Genomic DNA, 24,805 nt, shown 5'->3' on the forward strand with positions numbered 1-24,805 from the left:
AAAGTCAATGCCCAATGTAAAAGAGAGGTTTATTGGTGGAAAGGTATACATGATTATGCTACAGAACTGGAGAGATGCGCTGTGAAAGGAAACACAGAATCAGACACTATCTCAATCAATGTCACGAAGACCCACTCTGATTCCTAAGGTGCAATGGCTCTTTCCAGGACTTCATGACAGAAGAAAACAGGCTGCTTGACCATTTGTTCAACATTTAGGGTGCTCCTGTTGGTGAAAATCCAAAAGAAAATAACTTCAGTGAGAACACAAACCAATAGCTGCAGGTTACAAAACACAGGTATTTTTTTCCCAAGATACAGGGTAGTCAGTTCTTTCTGTGAGAAACAGAAAAAAAGCTGGACCAAGGTCTTGCAGCAAGCTGTGCCTGGACTCTCAGAAATTGCTCATGGGAAAACAGCCAGTAGAACTGCTGTGCTGAGCAGGATGCAGATCTGACCTCCTGACAGCCATGCAGCATCACACCTCTGACTAGTTAGAACATTGCCTCCATGATTCATGCCACCCTTTGTACTCCTCAGACAATGTATTTACTGTCCCAGAAAAAGTTTCTGTTAGTCCATGTGGAAAACCTTGCTTGGACCTGGGAAGCAGAGGCTACAGAGGGAAGACTTTCAAGGATGGCCATGGGTAAGTGGTTCTTTGCTATGTATCTTTGATTTGAGGAAAGTTTGAAAGTATTTCCCAGTCTTCCCATTATTATGTGATTTACCTTTCATTCTAGAAAGTACAGTAATTTCACAACCATAAGGCACACCGGACTATAAGGCGCACCTCCAGGAGCCGGCAAATTTCGCAACTTTGTACATTATATAAGGCTCACCGGACTATAAGGCGCACTATTTTTTGCAGCGAGGCTCCGCCCCCAGCTCCCCCTGCGCGGTTGCTGGCTGAGGCCCTGCCTCCACCCGGTTGCCGCGGCACCGCAACCCCGCGGGCCCGCCTTCACCTGGCTGCCATGGCCATGCCGGCTCCCCCCCGGCTCACGGCTCACACTTCCGTGTTGGCAAATTTCCGAACTTTGGACATTATATAAGGTGCACCGGACTGTAAGGCGCACTTCCAGGTTTGGGCCAGAATTGTAGTCAAAAGGGTGCGCCTCATAGTCGTGAAATTACTGTAAGGTCTTCCATTGACGAGTGATGTGGTCCTCAGATTCCACTGGTGTCAAGGGACAGGATCTGGCCACTGTCTCTGCCTGCTCTCTGAGAAGCCTCATGGAGACGTCATTTCTTTGAGAACGGTTACTGTTCTACTCACTCTGCTTTTGCTGCTTTATACTTCACTTTCTTATCTGCCTGTTTGGTTATTTTCTGACTTTCACTTACCTTTTTGGATCCTTAGTCCATTTCTGCAACAACCTATTTGCAAGGTGATGAGTACTGAGCAACAGCATACTCTTCTGGAGAAAAAGGATAGAAATATTCTTGTTATCCTGGAGAACACTTCTTGTGCCTTTCCCAGGAAGTGGATATAACCTATGCATTTTTAAACTGGAGATCTTTGAAAATCCTTTATTCACAACTTTCTAGTCACGCCTATTGATCACCTTGGGCATGAGACCAAGGTCATTAAAGTGAAAGTCTCATCCTTGGCCCTAGATTCAGGTCCTGATGGAGTTCAGAGGAGTGCTGGTTGCAGCAGGGCAGGTTCTGCGTCCCCCTTAAGGCACACAGTGTTTCTGCTGTCCCTGTCCCTCTGCCACACTTCACACTGGCTAAAATCAAAGACATACCTGTTTCATAGTAGTCATAGATCTGCACAGCTGCTGGCTTAGGCTGAGTCACTACAAAGTCCTGCTCAACCGAGAAAGTGATTTCTTTCCTTTTCTTCTGTGAGATCTGGAATGGAAGGTCGGAGATCACATCAGTCTTTTTATTTGTACAACACCATCTAGAGCAGACAAGGGTGGTAACTGACCACCCTTGCATATTCTAAATCCCACTGATGCCACACCTACAGATATGGAACAGCCGTTATCGAAACATGTTTGGAGAGTCCAAAGTGAAACTCAACTGAAAAATTAAAAGATTTTCTGTTCTCCTTGTATCACCTGATTCTGTAATCATTACATATCCAATTGCCAGAAATTGGAAAGTTGTCCAAAGGGACAAAGTTTGATTTTCCAGGATCTCCCAATGGCCAGGACAATAAAGTCTGGTATTCCAATCCCTCCCATTTTAGGCAAGGACATTATGTGCCACCAAGAAACTGGGAATCAATTGACAGTGTGCCTCACTGGTTTCTGTTAGTTCTACAGTGCCGAGAGCAAATAATTTACTAAGTAAATTCTGATTCAGAGATTAGATTACAAGCAAAATTTTGCAATGATCGAGTCTAAGAGAAACAAATAAAATCTTTCCAGAGGAGAAAGCAATGTTTCCCGCTCTGTTGGAAAGAGCAAGGTTTATAAGAAGTCTACCAAAGAGACATACACACAAAGGAATCTCTTTTCTGGTGTTTATCTGCTTTTTACTAAAAGGAGAAAGAATTTTGATTAATTTCAATGTACTTTTTTTTTTTTTTCCTAATTAACCTTTTTGGTTTTTAGTTGCTGGTAGGACAGGTGTCAGTTTGAAGCTGTCTGGAAGGTTGGGAAGCTATATGTAGTTTGAGAAGTAAGCAGCCTAGTGATTACAGTAGAAAACTGTTGAGGAAGAGAACATGATAAATGAACTATATAGGGTACATCCATATTGTGGTAATACATATTACATGCTGTTTCCATCCTTCATGAAAATCAAATAGACAGGGACCAGAACTTACATTTTGTAGATACAGGAGGACATGATTTTTCTTGTTTTCTACTTGCATCACTGTATGACTGTCAATGAGCTTTGAAACAAGAAAATGGAGATATATATACTTTTAAAACATTACAAAATAAGTGCTGCCTCAGACCCTACTGTTGCATATCTGTAGTATTCATTCTTCTCCTAGTCAAGTTTCAAGGGCTGGTAGCTGGCTTTTAGAGTCCAAATGTTGCTGAATAGGTTGAAAGGATGGACAAAAACCTATCCCTTGACTTAGTTGTGGGCATGAGCTCTTTCCAAATGCACAAGTCACTGCAATTCACTTGGGGAATTCTGCCTGACTCTGGTGTGATCTGTGTTTCAGAGAGAGTCTGAGAGAGAGGTTTCCCACCCTTTCCCACCCTGGGCAATGCCAGCTCTCAGTTGCAGCTGCGAGCTGCTCAGGCTTGAGCTGAAACCCCTCCTAGTTTTAAATACAGGAGGGTCTGCGCGTTTGAAACTCCCCGGAGGGCATTCCCTCCACCCAGTAATGAAATTCCAGTGCAGCCACACAAACGCCTCACATGGTCTTTGGCTGAATGGTTCTTAACCATGCCTCTGGTTTTCTCCTCTGTCCCTGTTGGGAGTAACTTACCCTTGCTCCTCTAAGTTTACCTTATCCAGGGAAGACTTAACAGGAGCAAAGCCAGAGAGCATCTTCACATCAATAATGAGCATGTTGGAGCTGCTGCGTTTCCCTGTGTAACTGAAACAACAGAGAGCCCTGTCAGCAATCTTTTGGGAAACTGTCTTACAGGCTGATATCATCAGCACATTGATCAGTTTGTGGATCTTGACTTCATAAGCTGAAGTGAAAATACACACCAATGTTCTCTGTGTGTCTTGTCATCAGTGCAGTTGGTTTGCTGATGGCACATTACCTGGTTATGAGGACAATATCAAATTTTGCTGGTCTGTCCTGTGGGCAGGAAGCATTTGATGTCTGTACTGAAAGCAGAAATCCAAAGGACCCCTCTGGAAGGTAAATGTTGTATCTCAGTGCTGTCTGCAAGAGGAAAAATCACTTTTGTTCACGAATGCCAAATATTTTCTTTGCAGTCCAAAAAGGCAAGTGTCAGACATAGCGAACTTTTCTGGCAAGGCTGCACTTGGTTTTATGTGGAAGATCTTTGCTTGCATCAATGATGAACACATTAGACTTCTACTCCTTAACAATGAAGGTGCTTGCTCTCAGAGTCACCTCCCAGAAAGAAACCAGATGTTGATCAGAAACTCTTTTTCCATGCCAGAACTCCCCAGGACTCAGAATGTGGGATGGGAAAAAAAGTGTTTAAATGGTTTAGGGAAATCAAACAATTAGGAAAAATAAAGAGAAGTCTGCCAGAAAATCATCAAAACAATGGCTATCTTGTATGCAAAATGTGAGACACAATGAAGAAGAAAGCAGACATTTACTTGCATAAATACGCATCCACTGCCATTCATTGTCAGGCTGTATTTCCCAGGGACCTCTGGAAGGGGAGTCTGTTGCAGCAGGAGCCTGTTCTCATTGTTGACAATAAATACCTTCTCAAAAGGCTTTTTGGAAGTGATCTTGACTCCGTTTTGTGAAGCAGAGTTGTAGGTGGCCTTACCATAAGCAGCGAGTGCTTGAAGGGCAATGACTGTGTCCTGAAGGAAAAGAAAATAGTGAAGACAATTGGCTACACAGCATGACCAGTGCAGAGGAGACCAAAGTCACTGTTGCAATACCAATTGCAGTTGCTTGTTCCTGAATTTGTGTGTAATTCCAGGGTTCCCATACAAAAGGAGCCATTTCATGCTCTCATCTATCGTTTAGGGTAGAAGAATCTCCCAATATAAGGGTCTCAGAACAAAAAATCTGCGCAGTAGAGTGCACCTCTATTGTTTTTCACAGTGATGAAGCCTGTGTTTTCTGAAGATCCACCCAGAGCTCATGGGTCACCTAACAAATTGGACTTGGTGTTTTCTAGGCTCATCCCCGACACAAATATCTGTATTTATTGCTAGTCAAATTACTCTTGTATGGTTTTAACCTTTCTATAGTTAAGAAGAGGGGGAAAAGTATTTTGGTCTCCTAATGTTTGTTTTCTCTCAGAGACAGCAAGTAGAAAAGAGAAACGGGACTAGGTAGTCAGAGCCCTGCTGGAACCCTGAAACAGTGCCCCAATTCCTAGCACTAGCTGTGGAGTGCAAGGTAGTTTTGGCACCTGGGTAGAAGAGAAACCTCCATAGGGATTCTGCTGCCTGATGATCCACTGCACAATCCCTGAGGCCTTTGTGAGATCCTCTTTATTCCGGTTGGGTTTGTAGAGCAATGCCAACAACACATAACTGGTGATCTCAACTTCAGCTGAAGGGGCATGGTCAAGGAGGGAGGGAGATTTGTCTGATGGAGACCTCTCCTCCTGCTCCCAGTGCTGTGAGCCATCTGAATAAACAAAGAGAGGAACCAATACTGAGTGCAGGTGTCATTGCTCTGTACTGCCTTGGAGTCTCATTGTGCCCAGGCCTCTTCCTCAAATGCACTGCAGATTCATTCCATGGCTTATTCGTGAGGTTTGGTTCATGCACCCACACTCTCAATATTGTCAAGGTTAGACCATCAGTAAGATCTCTTCCATAGTCCCACTTTGCAAAATCCCCAAGTGATTGAAACTCACCAACTTCCTTTGCTGATTTCTGTAACTCTTCAAGGAAAAATTCACATTTTTCTGTCTTGCCAGCTAAGCAGAAAGCATAAGCCATGAGTGCCTGAGTGTAAACTTCACTGGTACTCTTCTCAGATGCAGACTCCAGACAAAAAAAGGCATTTCGGATTACAGGGTACTTAAAAACAAAAAAGCATATGGGTCTAATTCAGGATAGTAGTCTTCACCCGCTGAAAAACTTATTTTCTTTTAATTTGTTCCTCATCCTGTCACTACCACAGCAATGTGAGTGGAACTTCAGCTTGTATAATGACTTCAGGAGAAAGAATACAGAATTCTTCAAGGAGGGATTTTGCAGGAAACATCAAACAAATCAAATAGCTTTCAAGGTGTTCTTGATGACATTGGTCTTTATATTTCACAGATAGTTCTTTCTGCTTACCTCCATGATAATTATTTGCTCTGCATTTCAGTAGTCAAGAGTTTGTTGTCTTGAACAAATCTAACTTAGTGCTTTCTATCCTCACTGAACTTTGGTGTAACTTTAATTCTGTGATGTTGTAGTAGGTTTACACAAACTAAAAAATGTACGGGTTGACTCTGTGTCCCCAGAAGGGATACAAAAAAGTGGAGGCTAACTTGTATATTGAAGTCCAACATCTCTGTAGCTGTCTTTGTATTGCCAACTTTTTTAAAAGGACAGATCAGCTTTTGCTCTGATGGACATTTGTTTTTGCAACATATCTTTTAGTTCCATTTGTAGATTTTATAATTATACCTGCAACAACTTTCTTTACTGGGCTGTCTTTAAGACTAAGCCATAGTGGTGTGGGTTAGTACCTGTTGTGTGTGGGTTTCTACCTGTCAAGTTTTGGTTTTTTTTGAAACTAAATGGTGTCACTAAATGTTTTGTGTCTTGTAAATAGAAGATCTAATCCCACTGAGGTTTGTAGAGTTTCTGCTTGAAGACTGGTGGTTTAAGAGGATTAGGGATGGGGACTTTCTCTACCACAGCAACCAGTGCAGACACAGAGCATGGTCACCTACCATGGGAGCTCTCTCCCTCTCTTTCTGTTTCTTTACTGCCTAGACAATTCAGCAGATGCTGGACCCAAGGCAACAACTGGGGACCAGTTCCATCTGAATATCAGGTAAATCTCCTTACCAAACTGGGGTGCCCAGCTTCCAGCATGGCAATGGTGATGTATGCAGAAAGTGACAGCTCGTCATCTACTCCTCCCTGAAAACCACATGGATAAAGGAATAATCTGTAAATGCCACAGATGAGAACCTTTAAATATGAATTGCCACATCCCATCTGAGAGAGTGTGGACAGTTCAGGAGGCAGCCCAAAGGGAAAGAGAGTATTCACATAGCTCTTGAATAGTTCATAAATCCAGAGAAGCCCTTTGCTATTAAATCTAAAAAATATCAGTCCTTCAATCTTACAATCCTGTAACCCTATCTCAGGTACACATAACATGTAAAGTAGGTATACAAATGCTGACTGAGCTGAAAATAGTCATTATAAGATGTGGAGAATTAGCCCTTGTAAGACAACAGGCATTTGGAGTGAAACACAATTTTTGGCAGTAATAGGAGAACATATTCTTAATGAAAAAGTATAAACTTGACCAAGTAGTAATTCTCTGCTACCTTCAAGGCATTGTTGAAGAGTGTGCCAACGCTCCTGAAACAGCCATCTGGCTTCTGTTTGCTTGAGAGCCACATCAGGGTTTGAGACTGCACACGGTCATCAATATAGATTAAGCGACCAGCTTGTGCAAATGATCTGTACACAAAGGCAGTGAGCCTGCAAGGGAAAGATGAAGCTGTGAGATGAGCACTGGAAGAAGCAGAAGAAATCAGCCCTCCCATTCATGCTGTTGAAGAGCATGAAGAGTCTCAGCCAGCGTGTTCGTGGCTTGCTTTCGCTTTGTGCGCTCCTCAGAGGGAGAACAGTTAAAGGAGTAGTAGCTAGGTGGGGCACACAAAGGGTGTCCAGCACATTCTGGCTGATCCTGCCTACAGAGCACCACAGTGCAATGGGCGTCATAGGAGTCAGCAGGAGCATCAATCAGAAAGTCAGCTGGGTCTTCGGGAGTCAACTTCTTTTCATGCACCTGGTCTGCCAGAGGATGGAGCGACAGTTCCTTTAGTGCTTCCCAAGACCCACTCCTAGACAGCTGTGTACATCTGATTCAGCCAGTAAAGCTGCCTCTTACTTGCATCATAATAATTGAATGCAAATTCATCTCTGAGCCAGTTCTGCTCCTAATCACTCACCAGGTGTTCCCTTCCTTATCTCTGGTGCCAAAGATGCTGTAGGACCCATCAGGATGCTTGTATGACAGCTGTTTCTGGTAGCCTACGAGAACATGGAAAAGGAAGTGTTATTGGATGTAAAAGCAAAACCCTGTTTTGTTTGCTAGCATATTTGTCTGAAACCACAGTGGGAACGAATGGAAAGGCAATGTATATCTACCAAGCAGGAGGGGAGCTCTGAGGGATCCTATAAATGGAAATATGGAACATCTTATCTTGCAGAAACACTGAGAGAATAGGCAGAGCTCTATCAGCTCTATGCTCCAACTAAACATGCAGGATCAGGACACATGCTGTGCCTGAGTGGGAAAAGAGAAGGGGACTGAAAAACAAAACCTCAAAGGAAACATGGCAATTGAATGTCAGCAAAAAGGCACAAGGTAAGAAGATAAAGGAAAGTAAAAAATATCTTGTTCAGGGAAAATCCTTGGGTGGCTGGGCTGTGCTACAGCTGTGATGCCATCTGCCAGGGTAGCCATGCTGCTGCTCCTGCTCACCAGCCCCCAAGAGGAATTCCAGCATTTACACATTGTAAAGGAGCCACAAAGTTCTCACCGCTCACTAAGTATCCAATGGCCTTGGATTTGACCTCTTCGCTCAGCTGCCCTGTCCTGTTCAGATAGTCCAGGATGTAGATGTTGGGTGCAAACAGGACCATGTTCTGCTCCCCACAGCCAAAGGGCATCTGGAGGAGCTGGTGCAGGTTCTGCATGGCAGTGCCCATGATGTCACCTGGGGAGGAGGAGATGAGAGGGGACGATTAGCACAACTCATGGCCACTGAAATTACTGGTGATTTCCATTCCACAGGCAGAGTCATAAAATCATAGCAGGAGTTGGGAGCCTTCTGAACAAACTTGAAGTTCTCAGTGCTGAGTTCTGTTGTGCTTTGCAGCCAACAAAGAATCCCTTTTCTGTCTCTCCTTACATAGTCTAAATTGCCTTTACCAGAAACACTCCTTATTTTGGTGCCACTTCAAGGAGATACTTCTTGTTGGAAATGAAAGGAACTTACAGGAAAATTCTGTTTCCAGAGGATGGAAGAGAATAGACAGAGCTATTTATTGCAAGCATTTATTGCGGAATTAACAGCTAATGCTGCAAAGTGACATTAATAATGCAGATGTATCACAGACCACCCCTTAATTGTTATTTCTAGGAAAGGTAGCACAGACCAGCAAGGGATTTCTGGAATGAGCTTCTAAAAGTCACCAACATTGCAAAGCAAGGATTTGATGGCTAGTGAGTCATGTGACCAAATCCACGTCCTGAAAAGGCTGAATAGAATCTACTGGCATCCCTGATTTGCAGGTGGGTATGTAGAAAAATGCCATACTGGCATGAATATGGCTGAGGTCATAAGTCAGAACTGTGCTGCTGTTTCAGAAAAGACTTTCAAATGCACTAAATTTGAACAGAATAGTGAAGAGTGATGCAACTGATATTTAAACGTCATCTTACTGATGCAGAACACTGCTGGACAAGATGAGAATCAGTCTCTTTTCTCAAAAGTTTCCCACACTAGGAATAGAAACACACATTTCAAATCCTGAAAGAGTTTTCATGTTACATTTTCTATATTTTCTTTTTTTCAAAGGTTTAATTAATTATATATTTACCAACAACAGAAAAGGAGGCTCTGGCTGATCCTTCCAAAACATTTGTAGGTAGCTCTAGATCTATATCTTGAATAACTACATCATCTGTGGAGAAAAATATTTGTCATTTGTACAGGAATAATAATTATAACAGGGAAATGCTCCTGGTACAAAGTGCACACAAGAGACAGAAATGAAGTGAAACTCACAGCATTCACCAAGAACATGAAGACAGAAGGGAACAGAGCAGAATCAAAATTGTGAAAAATAGAACAAGTGGTATAGTCACTGTCATTGCTCAATGGAAAACAGTAAAATAGGGTAAGGCTGGTGCTCACAGGTTGTAGTATCTGTGACCATTGGGGATTCCTTCAGTGACACAATTGGTAGAGCAGGCTGTTGAGGGTCAGAACAGATTTTTTGCCTCTTTTAGGCCAGTCAGTAAACCTTAGGAGCTGTCAGCACTGAGATGATGTGGAAAGGAACATTACATTCCCTCTCCCATTCCCACCAGAGGTGGAAAGCTGTAAGCTACAGGTGTCCATGGAATAGAGGACAGTAGTCAGCATGAGTGAATGAAACGCAGGACATAATTTGCATGGAAAGGTTGTCTCCCTTTGAGAGTGCAAAATTCAACCTTCCTTTTAGTTCTTCTCAAGACAGAAGTACATAAGACACTTACCTTCTGTACAAATTAAGGAGTTTTGAGTCTTTTCCCTTCTGATTCCTTCAGGCTGCATGGAGATGGAAAGAAGGGATGCAGTGGATGAGACAAAAGCACGCAGAAGAAATTCAGTGTCAAAAAAGCCACCCTCTTCCCTGACCTCCTACATCATAAAACAGGTAGATTGAAGCAACAGTTTACAAGTTCATGTCTGATGTGGCTGCTCCTAAAAGGGAGATTGCATCAGGTGGAGTCCCTCTTTTCCAGTTTCTCCTCTGCATGAGAGAGGCGTGCACGTGTCAACACCCACTGAGCCTCATGGTAGAGGACATCAGATGGGAGTGGACTTGGTCTTAGATTGGACAGCCAGACCCTGTCCCGGCCAAACGAAAGTGGAGCCATTCCAGGAGTTCTTTAGGGAACCTGAAAAACTTTTACTTGCTTTTGGTACTTCTGTGTTTTAGTTTCCTCATGACATGGAGTACAGGACAAAGAGTAAGGGCTGCCAGCAGTACCTCAACCAGCAGTGTTCTGATCTGGGTGTCCCTGTAGTCAATACTGATGTTTCTGGGAGCTTTGTCTCCACAAGCTTCATCATCCTTGGTCTCTGCAGTAATGCTGAACTCTACATTACCTTAAAAAGCATCAAAAAAGGAAAATAAATGGACCTTTACCATGCAGGATAATTGACAAAGTAAGAAATTTCATCTGATGAATAAGATGAAGTAATTCAGCATAATGAATGGTCAGTCACTGTAGGTGAGACATATGGGAAGAGAACTGATGTCTAATAATGGCAGTGATAAACACACTGAAGCTGTGGAGAAACTGGAAAGAACAGTGGTAGACCAAGCTCTTCAGGTTGGAAAAGGATTAAATTTTTTCAGGTGAGATATAAATTAGTATCATTCTTGGAAGTGAAAAGCAAGTAGATTCAAAGCACTTACCAATTTCTTTGGGGAAAATATTCCAGACATAGGTCTTTCTTTGCTTGGCACATACACATCCATCATCCTCTGGGGAGATGAGTTTGGCTTGATAATCAAGGGAATTTGACAGTGAAACATTAATCTGAGAACAGAAAGAGTAGTGTAATGGTATGAAGGTTTTGTACGATATTGCAAATGGTGCTTTATTGTTAGAGGGAGTGAGACACTATCTGCTTACATTTAGAGTTAAGTGTAGAGCAGATTAAAGGCCTTGGGTCATGGTGTTTGATTAATCATCCATCAGATGGAACCTGAAGAGTTTTCCCACTTGCTCCTCTCAACAGTCTCAGTGTGAACATTGGATGTTAAGCATCCTATGCACAGCTGATTCTTCAGGAAAAGACCTCAGTGAAACCATTGATGGCTTGCATAACTGTGGATGGTGACTGAAAGTCTGCAAAGCACTTGTTTCCTTTCTCTATGGATCTTGAGTTGCTTCACAGACCTCCCCTAGTCACAATTCACAAGATCTCCCTTTGTTCTGTACTGGTTTCAGAGGACAAATCAAGTCAGAATAATCTGTTGTCAGCTAGAATGAGCAGTATTTAGTCAAGAGCAGATCCAACCACCTGCACCAATAATTTTGCTGCAGCTTCTTTGGAGATGGGGTAAGGTCTAAGAATGTGGGCAGAAGTACACACCTTAATGCACTGGTCAAGGTAGTTGAAGACAGTGGCTCTAAGCAGGAAATCTTCTCCTCGTATGATTGAGTATGGCAAGGTCAAGTCAACAAAGAAAGGCTGGAAGGTTGTAAGGGTGGCAGGCACAGACATGCCAAATCCAGCCAGCTCTTCCACACAGAAAGCACTGGCTTTCCATTTGGTGATGGTGTCAGGGATGGTGTATGAGATGCTGGCATTTCCAGTAGAGCTGATGGGAATAGAGAAAGGATGAGACGTTTAGAAAGGGTAAATTTCAGATAACTTACTTCTCAATAGGGGCAACAAGTTTTGAAAACTACCCTTATTCTATCTGCAGAAATCTGTGGAATTTATCACTAAAATTTGAGAAAAGTCCATTTGAAAGTTCTTTTGCCCATCACATCCTTGAGTTTGGAAAGACTGTTCTGCAAGTCTGTATTTTCAATAGAGGTATCGTTCTTCTCAGGAAGGGGGTATGACTCGTGGTACACACATTGTGGGAACAGGTGTCTGTAGGGACATCTTTGGTTAATTTGATCATGGAAAGGATGGGCAGCTGATGATTGAAAAAGGGCCAAAAAGGGAGAAGAGTTGGCAAGGGATTGCCGCCTTGCAGGACATCAGAGAACATACTTAGTAACTCCTAAAGCAAAGCAAAGATATGAAAGAAGCAGTACTCACTTAATTGGAACTATATCCCAAATCCAAGCTTCAGGAAAGAATTCCCGAATAGTCTCAAGGATGTGTGTCCTCTCTTGTTCCTCCCTACCTTCAACTGGTGAGAGATGATGAGAATTTAGTAAAACCTGGTTCATATAATGGAGATGCCCAGAGAGGACTGGTTTGAATGCACATGGGCCAGTATGAAGGACAATAAGTGTTTTACCATTTCCTTCTAAATGAGACTACACATAATGGCAAGCAAATATTATTAAATGTTTATTTAATATATCTCTCAGGTATAACTTGGTGTCAAAGGAAAAAGAAAACATTGCTTTAAGTGTTTTGGTCTTTTATGAACATGGGACCCAGGGCGAGAACTCAGGTCACTTGGCTCTTAGCTCTGATTACTGTTCACACTGTGGTACAGTCTTTTCCACCTAGTTCTGGTCAGAAGGGGATCAATGTCAACAGTGGCAGTTTTGTGTGACACTGCCAATTGCCCACAATTCCCAGTGTGAAACTGGACATGAATCTGAAGTGTAGACCTGAAAGACTCTTTTGGGCACTGGCCATTAGCATAAGCTGTCTCATTCTGTGCCAGGCTAATATTTCATATCAAAACCAAAGTGGTTAATGAGTACTGTCCATGTCTGTATAACAAGAATACCTCTTCCTTTAAGGACAAAGGTAAAATCTCTTTTCTGTCTTCTGTATTACCTGATGATTTGATATGGTGTGCAGAAGCCATGTGTCCTGCATTCATTACATATGGTTGACGTCTTACAGTCTCACCAGTGCATACAACTGGTTGTCGAACCTTTGAGTTGGTAAAAAATTTAATTCCCATATCCTGTAAAAAAACACATTGTAGTGTTAGCCGTAACCACAGTGTAGCTGTTCCATTCTTCCCTCATTCCCATTACTGTGTTTCCACCACAGAGGTGCCCAGAGATATGTATGCAGAGACTTTTGGGAGCTTTGTATGCGCTGGAAAACCATAGTAGGCACCAGAATCAATTAAGAATAGAAGTGTAAGAGGAGAGCTTGTCATGTATGAGTTTTACAAATAGGGTTGTTTGCAGAATCTAATCTACTACATAAGCAGAAACTCACTTCAGCATATTTAGGTAATGTACAGGACATTTACCCTGAGGAATTGATACACATCTGGGCCTAATCCAGACATTACAGGTGTGTAATACAAGCCTTTGTGAAAGATGTGGTCAGATGAGACACAGGGCTCTTGGGAGTGTTCTTCTAGATCGAACCCATGGAAGACGTAGCCTTGAAAGTCTTGTAGGGGATGCAGGTTGTGTACCTGTGAGGGGTAAGGAAACAGGAACTGTGTGTATGTAAACATCAACCTTACTTGCAAATACTGCAAATTGCCAAAACTGAGATGACAGCCTGTTTGAAACCATGCTTTGTTTCCTGGACTGAGAAGTGGCTGAATGGCTGGGATTAGAGGGCAGTGATCAGTGGCACAAAGTCTAGCTGGAGGCCAGTAACCAGTGCTGTGCCATAGGGCACTCCAGTACTGGGTCTAATCTTGCTCAATATCCTCCTTGATGATCTGGATGTTGCAGTAAGGGTCTATCCTCAGCAAGTTTGCTGATGGCACAAAATGGGGAGTAGTGTCAGATATGCTGGAGACTTGTGCTGCCAGAGACCAGTCACAGGTTAAACTAAATCCCACATGAAAGAGGAATTACAATCCACAGGAAACAAAATCTGTTTATTGCCTACTAATGATGGCTTATGACCAGCACATGCCAGAGGCTGTAGAACCCTAACTCAGTCTGATGATCTCAAGTGGAGAGATGCTGTAGTGGAGGAGGAAGAAGCAGTGGAGGGAGACAAGGCATTTGGAAGCTTACCATTTCCACGGACAGCTCTGTCTCTGGTTTCAGGAGCAGCACACTCTGATCCACTGCCCTCACAGCACAGAAGGAGTTGGCAGCAGCTTCAATGACCAAACTGACGTTGGAAGCTGGGTGCATCTGCTTTTCAGAGAATTCCAAGTGTACCTGAAATTCATCACACAGATGTTGAGCCATGCTGCTGGGGCTGCTCTGACTGTGTGTGTGAGTGGAGGGCGAGAAGGAGAGTGGAAGGATTTTCTGATGAAGCACAGAAGATCTGCCTGGGAGAGGATGTCTGATTTCCACTGCAGCTGTTGGCCAGGCCTCTGTTATTACAGGGGCTTAGGCAATAAGCACACTTAGATTCCTGTGATAGCTTAAATGAAGCCTACCTCAAGTGATTTAAAACAAAGTGTGATTCCTTTGCTGTGATTGTTGAATCAAATCAAACCTTATCATGACTTGACTACTTGCAATAATCCCTACAGTGAGCAAATCATATTTTTCCTAGGTCCAAGGCCCATGTTAGCAAATATATAAAACAGATTTTGAATCTATTTGGAAAAAAATCTATGTCATATTTGTTTTAGACAAGAGGAAAAAATAGGGGTAACTAGAAATGGTTAACTAGAAACATTTTGTTTAATGTCACTTGGTTTGTCTTGTTCTATAGTTTTATGCATTTTAGCTTTTAGGAGCTAAAAACTAGAAAAATCTTTCTGTTGAAATCTGAGCTTATAATGATGAATGAAAATGTATCATAAAAAAAAAAAAGAAAAAGAAAAAAAAAAAGAAAAGAGGAAGAAAGACTTAAACGCCAGACTGTTACTTTGGCTTTCTTTTCTACGTGTATTTAGTTCTGGTAAACCTAAACTGCATTTTTCAACAAAATAAGTCTAAAAAATTAGATTGAATGATGAAGTGGGATAAGTCTAAAGTGTGTTCACTAGGTTGAAGAATAGAAAGTCTAAAAACTGAATGGAACACTGGTAGAGTTTAAGAGAAACAAGAATAATTTGGGATTTATTTGGGTGTCCTGAAAAGTTTTTAATGTTAAAAGAAGATATATATTTTGACAATAAGGCCAGGAGGCAGTGGTAGAGGAAAGATATAAGGCCAAAGAGAAAAAAGAAAAATGAATGAAGTTATGTAGAGAGAAGTGGAAGGAAGCAAGAAACAAAACTGGAAATAGCTTGTGGATGAATACACAAATAATTTATATTTATCTGACAGCAGGTAAGGCTTGCTATATCTTAGTGCCTCTCACCTTGTTTTTGAAACACTTCTCAACTGGCAATTGAACACTGTCTGCCACCAGCTCCTTGTCAGGGTGTAAGGTGTACACCAGCAGCCGAAGGGCTGGAGCCATTTCCTCACTGACCACAAGTGGAATGGTGAAAGTGCCATTTCGTCCTGTAGAACAAATAGAGGCACCAATAAGGAAGGAATATCAAAGATGTACTGTAGCAGTAGCCAAACTCAACAGGTATGTAATTGTAACAGCCAGTGGAGAGATCTGGACTTAGCTGATAAGCTGAACAGTTTTCCAGGTGTGGTCGGGCCTGGGTTTAACACAGGTGGTCTCAGATTTATTGCAGATTTGAACATATTCAGATGGCCATATTCAGATAGGACCCTACAACAGACACTCTGCATGCCCTATGTCATCCTTTGGGATGCTCTTTAGAGAACACTATTTCACTAATATCAAATTATGTAATTGCTGGACTAAACCTGACTTTATAGTGATCTTAGTGGTAGTGCTACTGTCATGCAGACATGCATGGGTAGAGAGAGATACAGCCCTCCCTATAGCTGCTATATTCAACCATCTGGGTGTTTGGTTGGTTGTTTGTTTTAATGCAAAAATAAGAATTGGCAACTTAACTTACCAGCTTGGATATTAACCTTAATTTCCCCTGTAAGGACAATCTTGCCTTTTGCCATGCCCTGTGAAGAGAAGATCAAGACATGTATGACTTGGCAGAAGCTGGAGGGAGAAAGCAGGTTCATTGTGCATCAAAACAGGGCAATCCACAATGAGATGATCTCAAATGCTTAAATATAAACCTTAGGGCATGCTGAATGTTCCCACTGCTGATGCTGGGGACCTTGTTGCTGGTCACAAAGCAAAAGCAAAAGGAAGGGAAAAGTGAGACAGAGAATACCATGAAGAGCACTCACTGCTGTAATTCCTGTGGATGGATTGGCAGATGGCTGCTCCATAAAGCCCTTTCAGCAAACCAACCCACAGCCTCACACTCACCACATAGTAGAAGTTCACAGTGTTGATTCTCTTGTATCCTTCTGTGTTTAAGACATAGTGCACAGTGATCATCCTCTTCTGCCCACATTTCAGATCTTTCCACAAGGGTTCAATCCTCACAAAACTGCTAGTCCAAGAGTAGAAGCGCTGCACGGAGTGAGACGCTTCGGGGTAGTAAGGCTCTATCCAGCCTTCATAGTGGCAGTGGTCACTGGTTTTATAAACTGCCTGAACAGAAGAGGGAGTGGGGAAGAAAAGGAAAACAGACATATATCACTAGGGAAGTCATCATCACATTCTGACATCAGAATGATTAGTCTATGTAACACATATAGATAAGAACTGCATCTCAAGCCAAAGTGGTGAGGAAAGAGCAGCATTTGCCTTTCAACAACATAGATGTTTTCCTCGCACCTTTTATGGTAGTTTTTGAGAGCTCTAGACCATGAAGAATGATGAAGAAAACACATTTTTATTACCAGAATTAAAACCTCATCCTGTCTCTTTTTTTTGGTTCTTTTTGAGAGCAGCCATCTCTCTGCGTGTCTCTATTCATCCTTGTTTTGTACTCACTTTCAGACTGATCTCGGGATCAAACATTTCAGATGTGTCAATGCTAAACTCAGCAACACCATTGTGATCCGTGGTGAAGTTGTCAGTGTTCCTGTTATTGACAAATAGCTGAATAACCTCATTGGAAATTGGAGAGTTGTCTTTGTCTACCAGCTTGATCTGCAAAAGGGAATGTGAAACATGTTGAGTGTATTGTTGTCTTTCTGTATGCAGATACTGATATTTTGCATTCCTTTGCTCTCCAAACAGCAGAATTACTTTTTCATCTTCCTTCAAAGCAATACTTGGCAACTTGTTGACAGCGATCTGGAGTGGGACTTTCCTCAGCATCTGCCACGGATAATGTCCTTTTGTGGAGCAAGAACTTTCATGTCTCATCTCTTTCGTCATCAGCCCCTTCTGACTATACATTTCCAGTTAAAAAATGTATTTTCTTTTCTTCCTTCCTTTTTTCCTTCCTTAGTTTTGAGAGTCTGCTGCTACTATTTTCAGTGTTTGAAAACTTCTTCTTCACATCTTTGTTTTGAACAAAGAGTTTTCTGATTCTGTCTACACTGTCTCTGCTCTTTATGTCTTAAATAAACAAACAAACAGCAGAATAACAGATCCCATTAAGTATATTCTATGTTGCTAGAAGTGAGCATTCATTTTGATTTTTTTTAAAGAAAAAGAACAGACTGGGAATGGAAACCAAATAATGTTATATAGACTTTAGAGAGTGGAAAACCACCCCACCCTTGAAAGACAATGTTGTCTCCTTTCAGTGCTGCTGGTCCCCCTTATCCTTTCCTCATTAGACAAAAACTGAACTGAAGGAGAGAAATTTATCCCTACCCTTTGAATCACTGACAGAGTTATGTGGGCATTGTTGTGAAACAAAATAATGAAAAACCTTTCTGAGACAGAAACTGTTGTTATTTCCTTGATTTTTGCGTGTGTCCTAAATTCCTTTCCCTCTTTTTTCCCCTCATCCACCAGTGTTTTTATTCATGTCTGGCTGGCATGTGATGTGATAGTCAGTTCTGGAGGAAGAGGCAGTGATTTATAGCAAGCCTAAAATGCAAGTTAGAGAAATGCTAATTAATGGATTTTTCTGACTTGAAGTATTTCTGGCAGGATCAAACTCAGAATAAACTAATAGTCTTCAGTATTCAGAATTACCAGTAGGGCATTGCATGTAACAAAAGAAGATTGGGGAGAGCACCCCTACCCCAAACAGTCTCTTAGATGTTGCCATCATTGTTTTTTTTGTGATTGCTTGTCAATCATCTTCAATACAAGCCCTCCAGGCTCTTGCTTACCTGTCCAAAATAAGGAATTCCTCTTCTGTAGTGGCGATCCATGTTCTCAAACTGTATGGTGCTCATCACCCGAGTTACGGAAATAACCTGAGCAGCTGTAAATTGCAGGCCTGGAAGACAAGCCCAGAGTCATGAGAAGAGAGACACTTTGTCCTGCACAGAGCATCCTCAGAGTTTGCCTGGAGATGGTCACTGTGCTTGTAAAAAGATCTTCCTCTGGGAGACATTCCTGTTCTCAGCAAGCACAGGCTATCTCCTACTCTCCTTGACCACACCACTTTTGCTGTTTCCGTCTGTCCAGAAGGGATTACCTGTTCCTTTCTCTGTCACAGTGGCTTTCACGTCCAGGTTCCTCATGTAACCAGTGCGATGCAACTCAAAGATGTTGGAGCTGAGGACCTGGGAGATGCAGCCATCCATCTTCAGCTGGATAGGGAAGAAAACAAATCCTGTTGTCAAGGATCATAGCTTGCAAGAGATGTTGACAATACATAGGACACTTCTTTAGTCAGTGAAGTATTTTCCCAGTGCTTTTAACATGTTTCCCATGTTTATGGGAAACTGAGTCATGAAGAAGAAACACATCAATCCTTCAGGCCTGCAGGAAGCCAAGAAGAGAAATGAGGTGCCCTGAGCTCCTAGCTAGTCACACAAACAAAGAGATGAGTAGGGTGAAGAGAAGCATCAAAGAGAGAAAGCAAAGTGTGATGGGCAAAGGGAGAGAAACAAGAACACAGAAGAGAGGACAAGCATGAAGAGGAATAATAATTATGTATCATACATTTTTGGTAAACGACTGACAAACTGGGCTTTTCTTGCACCTTCCATATGAATCAAAATCCCTGCACACACTGAGCTTGACTTTCCCTTCAATAGGTTGGCCATAGGTGTACCTAGGGGAAGAGGAAATATGATCTGATGAGGTCTATGAGCTAATCCTTGAAAAATCACCTGCAGCTAATGTGTGCAAGAATAGCAGTGAGCTGGGAAGCCATAGCATGGAATAGTTTCACAGTTCTTTCCTAACTCTCCTGCTTCAACAAAATAGAAAATACAACTCAGAAATCAAAATCAGTTCTTTTTCACACCTAAACCTATAAAACAAAGCTACATCTTGAATGCAAAAATATACCTTTTTAAACATAATAATGAACAGACATGGCTACTGACCAAACTAAGACTGTTGTCTCCAATCTTCAGCTTAAACTGGTGTTCCAGGCTCACTGAAATCAAAGCAAAACTCCTCATATCTGCTAGGGGATCGGGATTTCAACTCTGGATTCCAAATTACAAGATCTTGGTGTTGGGGTAAGCAAGGTCCTTCTAAAGGACCAAGTTTGCAGGGAAAGTTAGACAGCTGGAACCATAACATCCCCACTAGAATTCAATGCTGCTCTGCTTTATGGAGGTCTCCCTCTGAAGTGGGCTGTTAGGAGTGGGCACATCCTACTTTTCCAGGGAACCTCTCAAAAGATTTATCCACCTTGTAGAACACCACGTGGAACCGAATTCTTACAAAATCAAATGAGATGAGCACACAAATAAATGAAAGCTCCAATTACTAAGTTAATCCTCATCAACCTCTTCTGGGGCCCTGCATATTTTGGCTTCTTCTCTAAGCCCTGGCTCTTCCCCAGTCTTTGGGAAATTCTTCCACTTCAGCATATTTCCTAAGAACTCTGCACGTGGTACTTACAACCCACAGATTTTCACTGTGAACTCTGAATCCAGGACTGTAAGGTTTTCTGGTGCAGTGACTGTGACATCAACTTTTGGCAATACTAGGACAAAGAATGAAAAGAAAAAAAGCCAACACTGGCATACTGTAAATTTGCAGACCCTCCTAAGATGAAAGCAAAAATGAGGATATATCCTATTGTTGGTCATAGAAGGAATGGGATCTCAGAACTGGGGTTTCTCAGAACTGGGGTGGCAGTATGATTAAGAACTGGCGTGATCTGCAAAGGCTTACTAAAGTACTTCTGCAACACTTTTAAGAGAAGACAGGACTTCTCAAGTGAATCCTGTGATGTCTAAATGTCTTGCAGAGCTTTGGTGAGGAAATCTGGACATAGCTGGGAAAAATTTAGTTTGTCTCACTGAAATTAATTTGCAATCAACTTGCTGATTTCTTATGCAGATTATTTTCCTGGCTGAGTGTGTGAAAAATTGTAATTTTTTTTTTCTGTTCTCTTTTTTTTTTTTTAATTTCCCTCCTTAATGACAACTAATTGAAACTGTATTTGCCAGGAAGGTGTTTGAAATTTTAGCAGCAAAAAAGGTTGCTTGATAGGCTAATCTCTAATAGTGTTTCCTACACAGAATTAAAAAAAAGGTGGCATTTACCGTATTCCTCCACAAGGAATGAATGATTTGTTTTATCTCCTGACTTCTTTGTTACAATAATATTGTAGTTCCCCAGGATAGGCTCTTCAGTGAGTGGGAATTCTAGCTGAATAATGTTCATCTCAGACTTCACATTTTGCCACTGGAAAATCCTGTTGCCCCTTGGATCCTGGAGCAAAAAAGAATACAGACTTACATTTTTTTATCTTGGAAATTTTTGCTGCTAGCACACAAAACCAGCAACAAAGAAGCAAACAGAACAGGTTGCTTTAACTTGCTGGAGAAGCTGCTTAATGCACGTGTATTGAGTTAAATTGTGCCTTTTTACTCTGATTATTCAAGTTATTATTAATGTTGTTGGTTTCTCATCTATTTTTCGCGATTTAGGCATCCTCTGCCAGCCTACTTATTAGTCTCAATCATCAGGGAAAGTTTCACAATACTGCTCTTTCCTGCTCTTTAGTATATGTTGCTCTAGATTTGTGTCAAGAGGGGAGAGAAAGAAAATCTTCTTTGTGCTTTCCCTTCAGCCAAGTTTATCCCACACAAATCTTGGCCTTTAGTAACCCCAGCTTTTTTTTTCAGCTGCCAGAAGAAGGAAAGAAACCTTTCTTCTGCATTCAGTGGGGTGGCATTTTCCTCTCAGCATATGTTATGCTAGCTAGACTAAAGAAAACTCATTCACACCATTTCCTTGACTCTTTACAGTAATGACTGGAAGAAAAACACGTGGAGGGCTCAAAAGATGTATGTTCTTACTGCAAAGAAAATAAAGTCGCCTGACTTCACAGCATAACATGGAAACTTGTAAGTATGCTGTCTAGACATGAACTGCAATTGTTTTAAAAATCACCAGAAAATGCCATGAAAGTACTGACATAGTCAGTAGTTGTATTCACAACCTGAATTTGTTCATCGTTTTTAGCAGCACTAGAGTTACAAAAAGATAAGCTGAGCAAACTGGGGGAAGGGGAGGGCAGACATAAGAACAGTATAAATTTTGACTGCTGAAATGATGATGGGTGTGCTTTCCATGACAAGCTCAATGAGCACCCTGTTTTTTGTGGAGTTTCTGTTAATTTCTGCTGGTGTGCTCAACAGCAAGATTTGTCTGTATATGGACACATTCAAACCCATGTAAGGACACGTGCCCGGAGTAATGCAGTACAAAGACAAAAATTTCTTACCTGAATTGCAATCAAGGGGTACTGAAAGAGGAAAAAACAGAATGGAAGAAGATATTAAGTGCCTGATTGAACACAAATTATTTTTCCTCAGAAAATATGGGAGAAGTATATAACCAATCTTCAGTATACTACCATTAATCAGGGGTCCTCATCTCTTGTTCTAATCAGTTTAACAGCAATTTTACTTCAATAAGAAGCTCGCGTAAAGGAGAGAGATTAAGTGACAATGGTGGGACATCTACTGGTTTTAGTACAATCTGAGAGCATACCAGTGAGCAGAGTTATAGAGGTACACACAAATCATGATTTAGGCTTCTTATTAGCACCATCTCTTTTGCTACCACTGTGCTGTCTCCTGCATTGCAAGCACTGGGGAGGAGGCCAGTGAAGACCCTTCTCTTCATTTCCACTGTGACCATGAAGAGAGACTGCTGGCAGTAGAAAGAATACCTCTGAGGAGATAAATAATTGTGGCAGCAACTTTATCTTTCATTTCCTGCATTTCTAAAATAGGCAAAGTGCCAGGTGGATGATTTACTGATGCCTGCAAGCAACATTTGCTGAACTGTAAAAGCAGGAAACTGAACCATGGACTTTCTGGTCAGAGCTAAGATAATGTCTGTGGCAACAAAGACTCTTTCCCAGCGATAACAGAAGGAGTTGTGCCAGGAATTCAAACTGCTGCACACTTGCCTTCTTCCCTGTGACTCTAATGAAAGGATAGATTACAGCATGTGCTTAGGAAATCAGGTTAATTCTTTGGCATTTAGTCTCTGCAACGGTTCATTTTATCCACAGCAATCCTTTATGTTAAATTTGAGAAGAAGCTGTGTCCCAGCAATTTTAAATACAGGGGAATATTACTGGTCACTCACCTTCTCCTGCACAGGTTTAAAATTGAAATCCAGGGCAACAACACGAAACCTCACTGGAAAGGCAAGGAACAGGGTGTTAGCATTGACCATAGTTTGCTTGGATGAACGTGATGTTTTGCATTCTTTAGCACTCCCAGTTTCACAGGATCTTCCAACAGTCCTGCTTACACTGGATGCCCATAATAAAATGCCTCTGAAGGTGGAAGGTGAAGGTGGTTCTTTCCCCCTAGCATCATGTTCTTGCACTCTTGCATCAAGCTCTGCTTGATGGCCATGTGAGAAACATGGATAAGAGGATAGCATAAGTTCAGGAATACAACATGAAAATCTGAAGTCCAAACACATCAGAGGCCAGAAGGTAAATAGCATGATTTTGTCTTTAACAACTTATAATTAATTTTAAAGTAACATATTTGTCTCTTGTTGTTTAGACTATTTTGATGCTGACCAGCACCACAGAGGGAAGCATTGTTCTGTGCCAGGTTCTGATCTAATCACCTCTTCCCACTATCCTGGCCTGTCATCAGTAATGAAACAGCAGCAGGGATAGCTTCTGCCACCTGGGAGGAAGGGATGAAGAAAATAATAGAGATCATGGGATGACAGCCTTCTAAGATGATTCCTTAAGCTCCACAGCAAATAACTGCAATAATTTTAACAGAAGCTCTGAAGAAACTGCCTGGAATGTAGTTCAGCCTGAAAAACACCACAGAAATTCTGTCTTAAGAAATTGCCTCCTAAGGCCCATGTTGTAGACAGAGCAGACATTCACCAGTCTGTCCTGGTTTGTAGATGGGTTTGTCTGTCTGCACGAAGACGATGCTGTCTGCGTTCCAGATCAGCACTGACTGCCGCTCCTCTAGGCTGACCGTGGTGCCCTTGGCAGAGAAGGAAAGGAAAGCCAGTGGTGCAGAGTGGACAGGAGGAATCTGTAAGAAAGGGGAAAACATGGGGAGGTTCTTAGTCTTAAAGTAGTCTTCTCCAGAGCCTGTTGAACAGCAATACCTGTGGCCTGGGCTCCTACAATGAGACACAATCTCACTTCTACCAATTTCATCACCTTTCTTGGGCTTTTTCTTATTACTTATGTCTACAAAAAATGCCTCTTTGTCTGTTACCATGTTACTCTCCTATGCTTAGTTTTTCTTCTAACAAATCTTATTTTTTTTCCTGTTTGTTCCTTTCCTGCGCTCTCTGCTTTAAATTTCTTATTCCTGTTTACATTTCTTTTCCATGGGGACATAAATTAAGATTAACTTACCTTGAACTTGAAGCATTGCAGACCACTGCTTGCTGTCACGGTTTTCTTAAAAATAGTATCATTAACAGAGCTGTGTTCTAGGATTACTCTGACAGATACTGTCTCATTGAGGTTCAGGAGCTGCAGGCAAACCTGACCTGGAGAGTCATTTTGGAGGACAGCAGGCACCATCAGGACATACTGCCTGTGGAATCCGAACATCAAAGTGATCACTTTCACAGCTAAAGGAGAAACAGCCTCAACAAGATAAAGTAAACACATAACACTGTCATTATTCAGAACCCACCTATTCAGATTAAATAGGACACACTGCCAGTGCTCCTCCCTCTGTCCTGCAGCTCTGAACTAGCCCAGTCCTGGTATTGCCCATAGCTTTGGTATTGCTGTCAGCTCTTGCCCTTTTGCCCTTTAGCTGAGCCCTGGGCCCTCTTGGTTTTAGCAAAGCACCCTGCTGTCACTACTGCTGTTGCCTTTTCTGGACACACGTCAACTTCCATGGAAGTTCTGCAATAGGTGGAAGGTCTGATCATATTAAATGAGAATGATTCACTTGACATCCCCATTCCACTTTAGCTCCCCAGATATAAAAGATGAGCCCTGATGGTATTTCATTTCTAGAGAAAAATTGATAACACTGATTAGCACTGTCTTTAAAGCATTTTCACAAATACTATTAGTAGTAATAGGGTAGTTCTTACGGCTCAGGGTCCTTTGCAGCTGTCACATCCCAGAGAAGAATAGTCAAAAGAAACTTCAGCCACATTTTTGTAACTAGGAGACAGAAGAAAGAGATAAGTTCTCTTCCCATGAAA

At 41.8% G+C, this 24,805-nt stretch overlaps 1 protein-coding gene across 1 annotated transcript; it reads right to left on the reverse strand.

Annotated features, from left to right (window-relative positions):
* Positions 1-1,358: 1,358 nt before the first annotated feature.
* LOC117011619 (ovostatin-like) lies at positions 1,359-24,804 on the reverse strand. Its single transcript, XM_033087043.2, is given in 35 exon segments — positions 1,359-1,420; positions 1,754-1,859; positions 2,785-2,853; positions 3,426-3,516; positions 3,692-3,816; positions 4,227-4,442; positions 5,003-5,223; positions 5,456-5,621; positions 6,609-6,683; positions 7,100-7,256; positions 7,730-7,811; positions 8,324-8,500; positions 9,387-9,470; positions 10,048-10,099; positions 10,545-10,663; positions 10,977-11,100; positions 11,660-11,888; positions 12,341-12,434; positions 13,040-13,172; positions 13,470-13,640; positions 14,200-14,349; positions 15,452-15,597; positions 16,077-16,134; positions 16,451-16,678; positions 17,024-17,182; positions 18,325-18,434; positions 18,636-18,750; positions 19,106-19,217; positions 20,021-20,105; positions 20,671-20,839; positions 21,858-21,878; positions 22,733-22,785; positions 23,505-23,661; positions 23,994-24,177; positions 24,692-24,804. Coding segments are annotated over 35 exon segments (4,410 nt in total). The 5' UTR covers positions 24,802-24,804.
* Position 24,805: the final 1 nt, after the last annotated feature.

This window comes from Catharus ustulatus, chromosome 2 (genome assembly GCF_009819885.2).
Source record: "Catharus ustulatus isolate bCatUst1 chromosome 2, bCatUst1.pri.v2, whole genome shotgun sequence".
Taxonomy (NCBI): domain Eukaryota; kingdom Metazoa; phylum Chordata; class Aves; order Passeriformes; family Turdidae; genus Catharus; species Catharus ustulatus.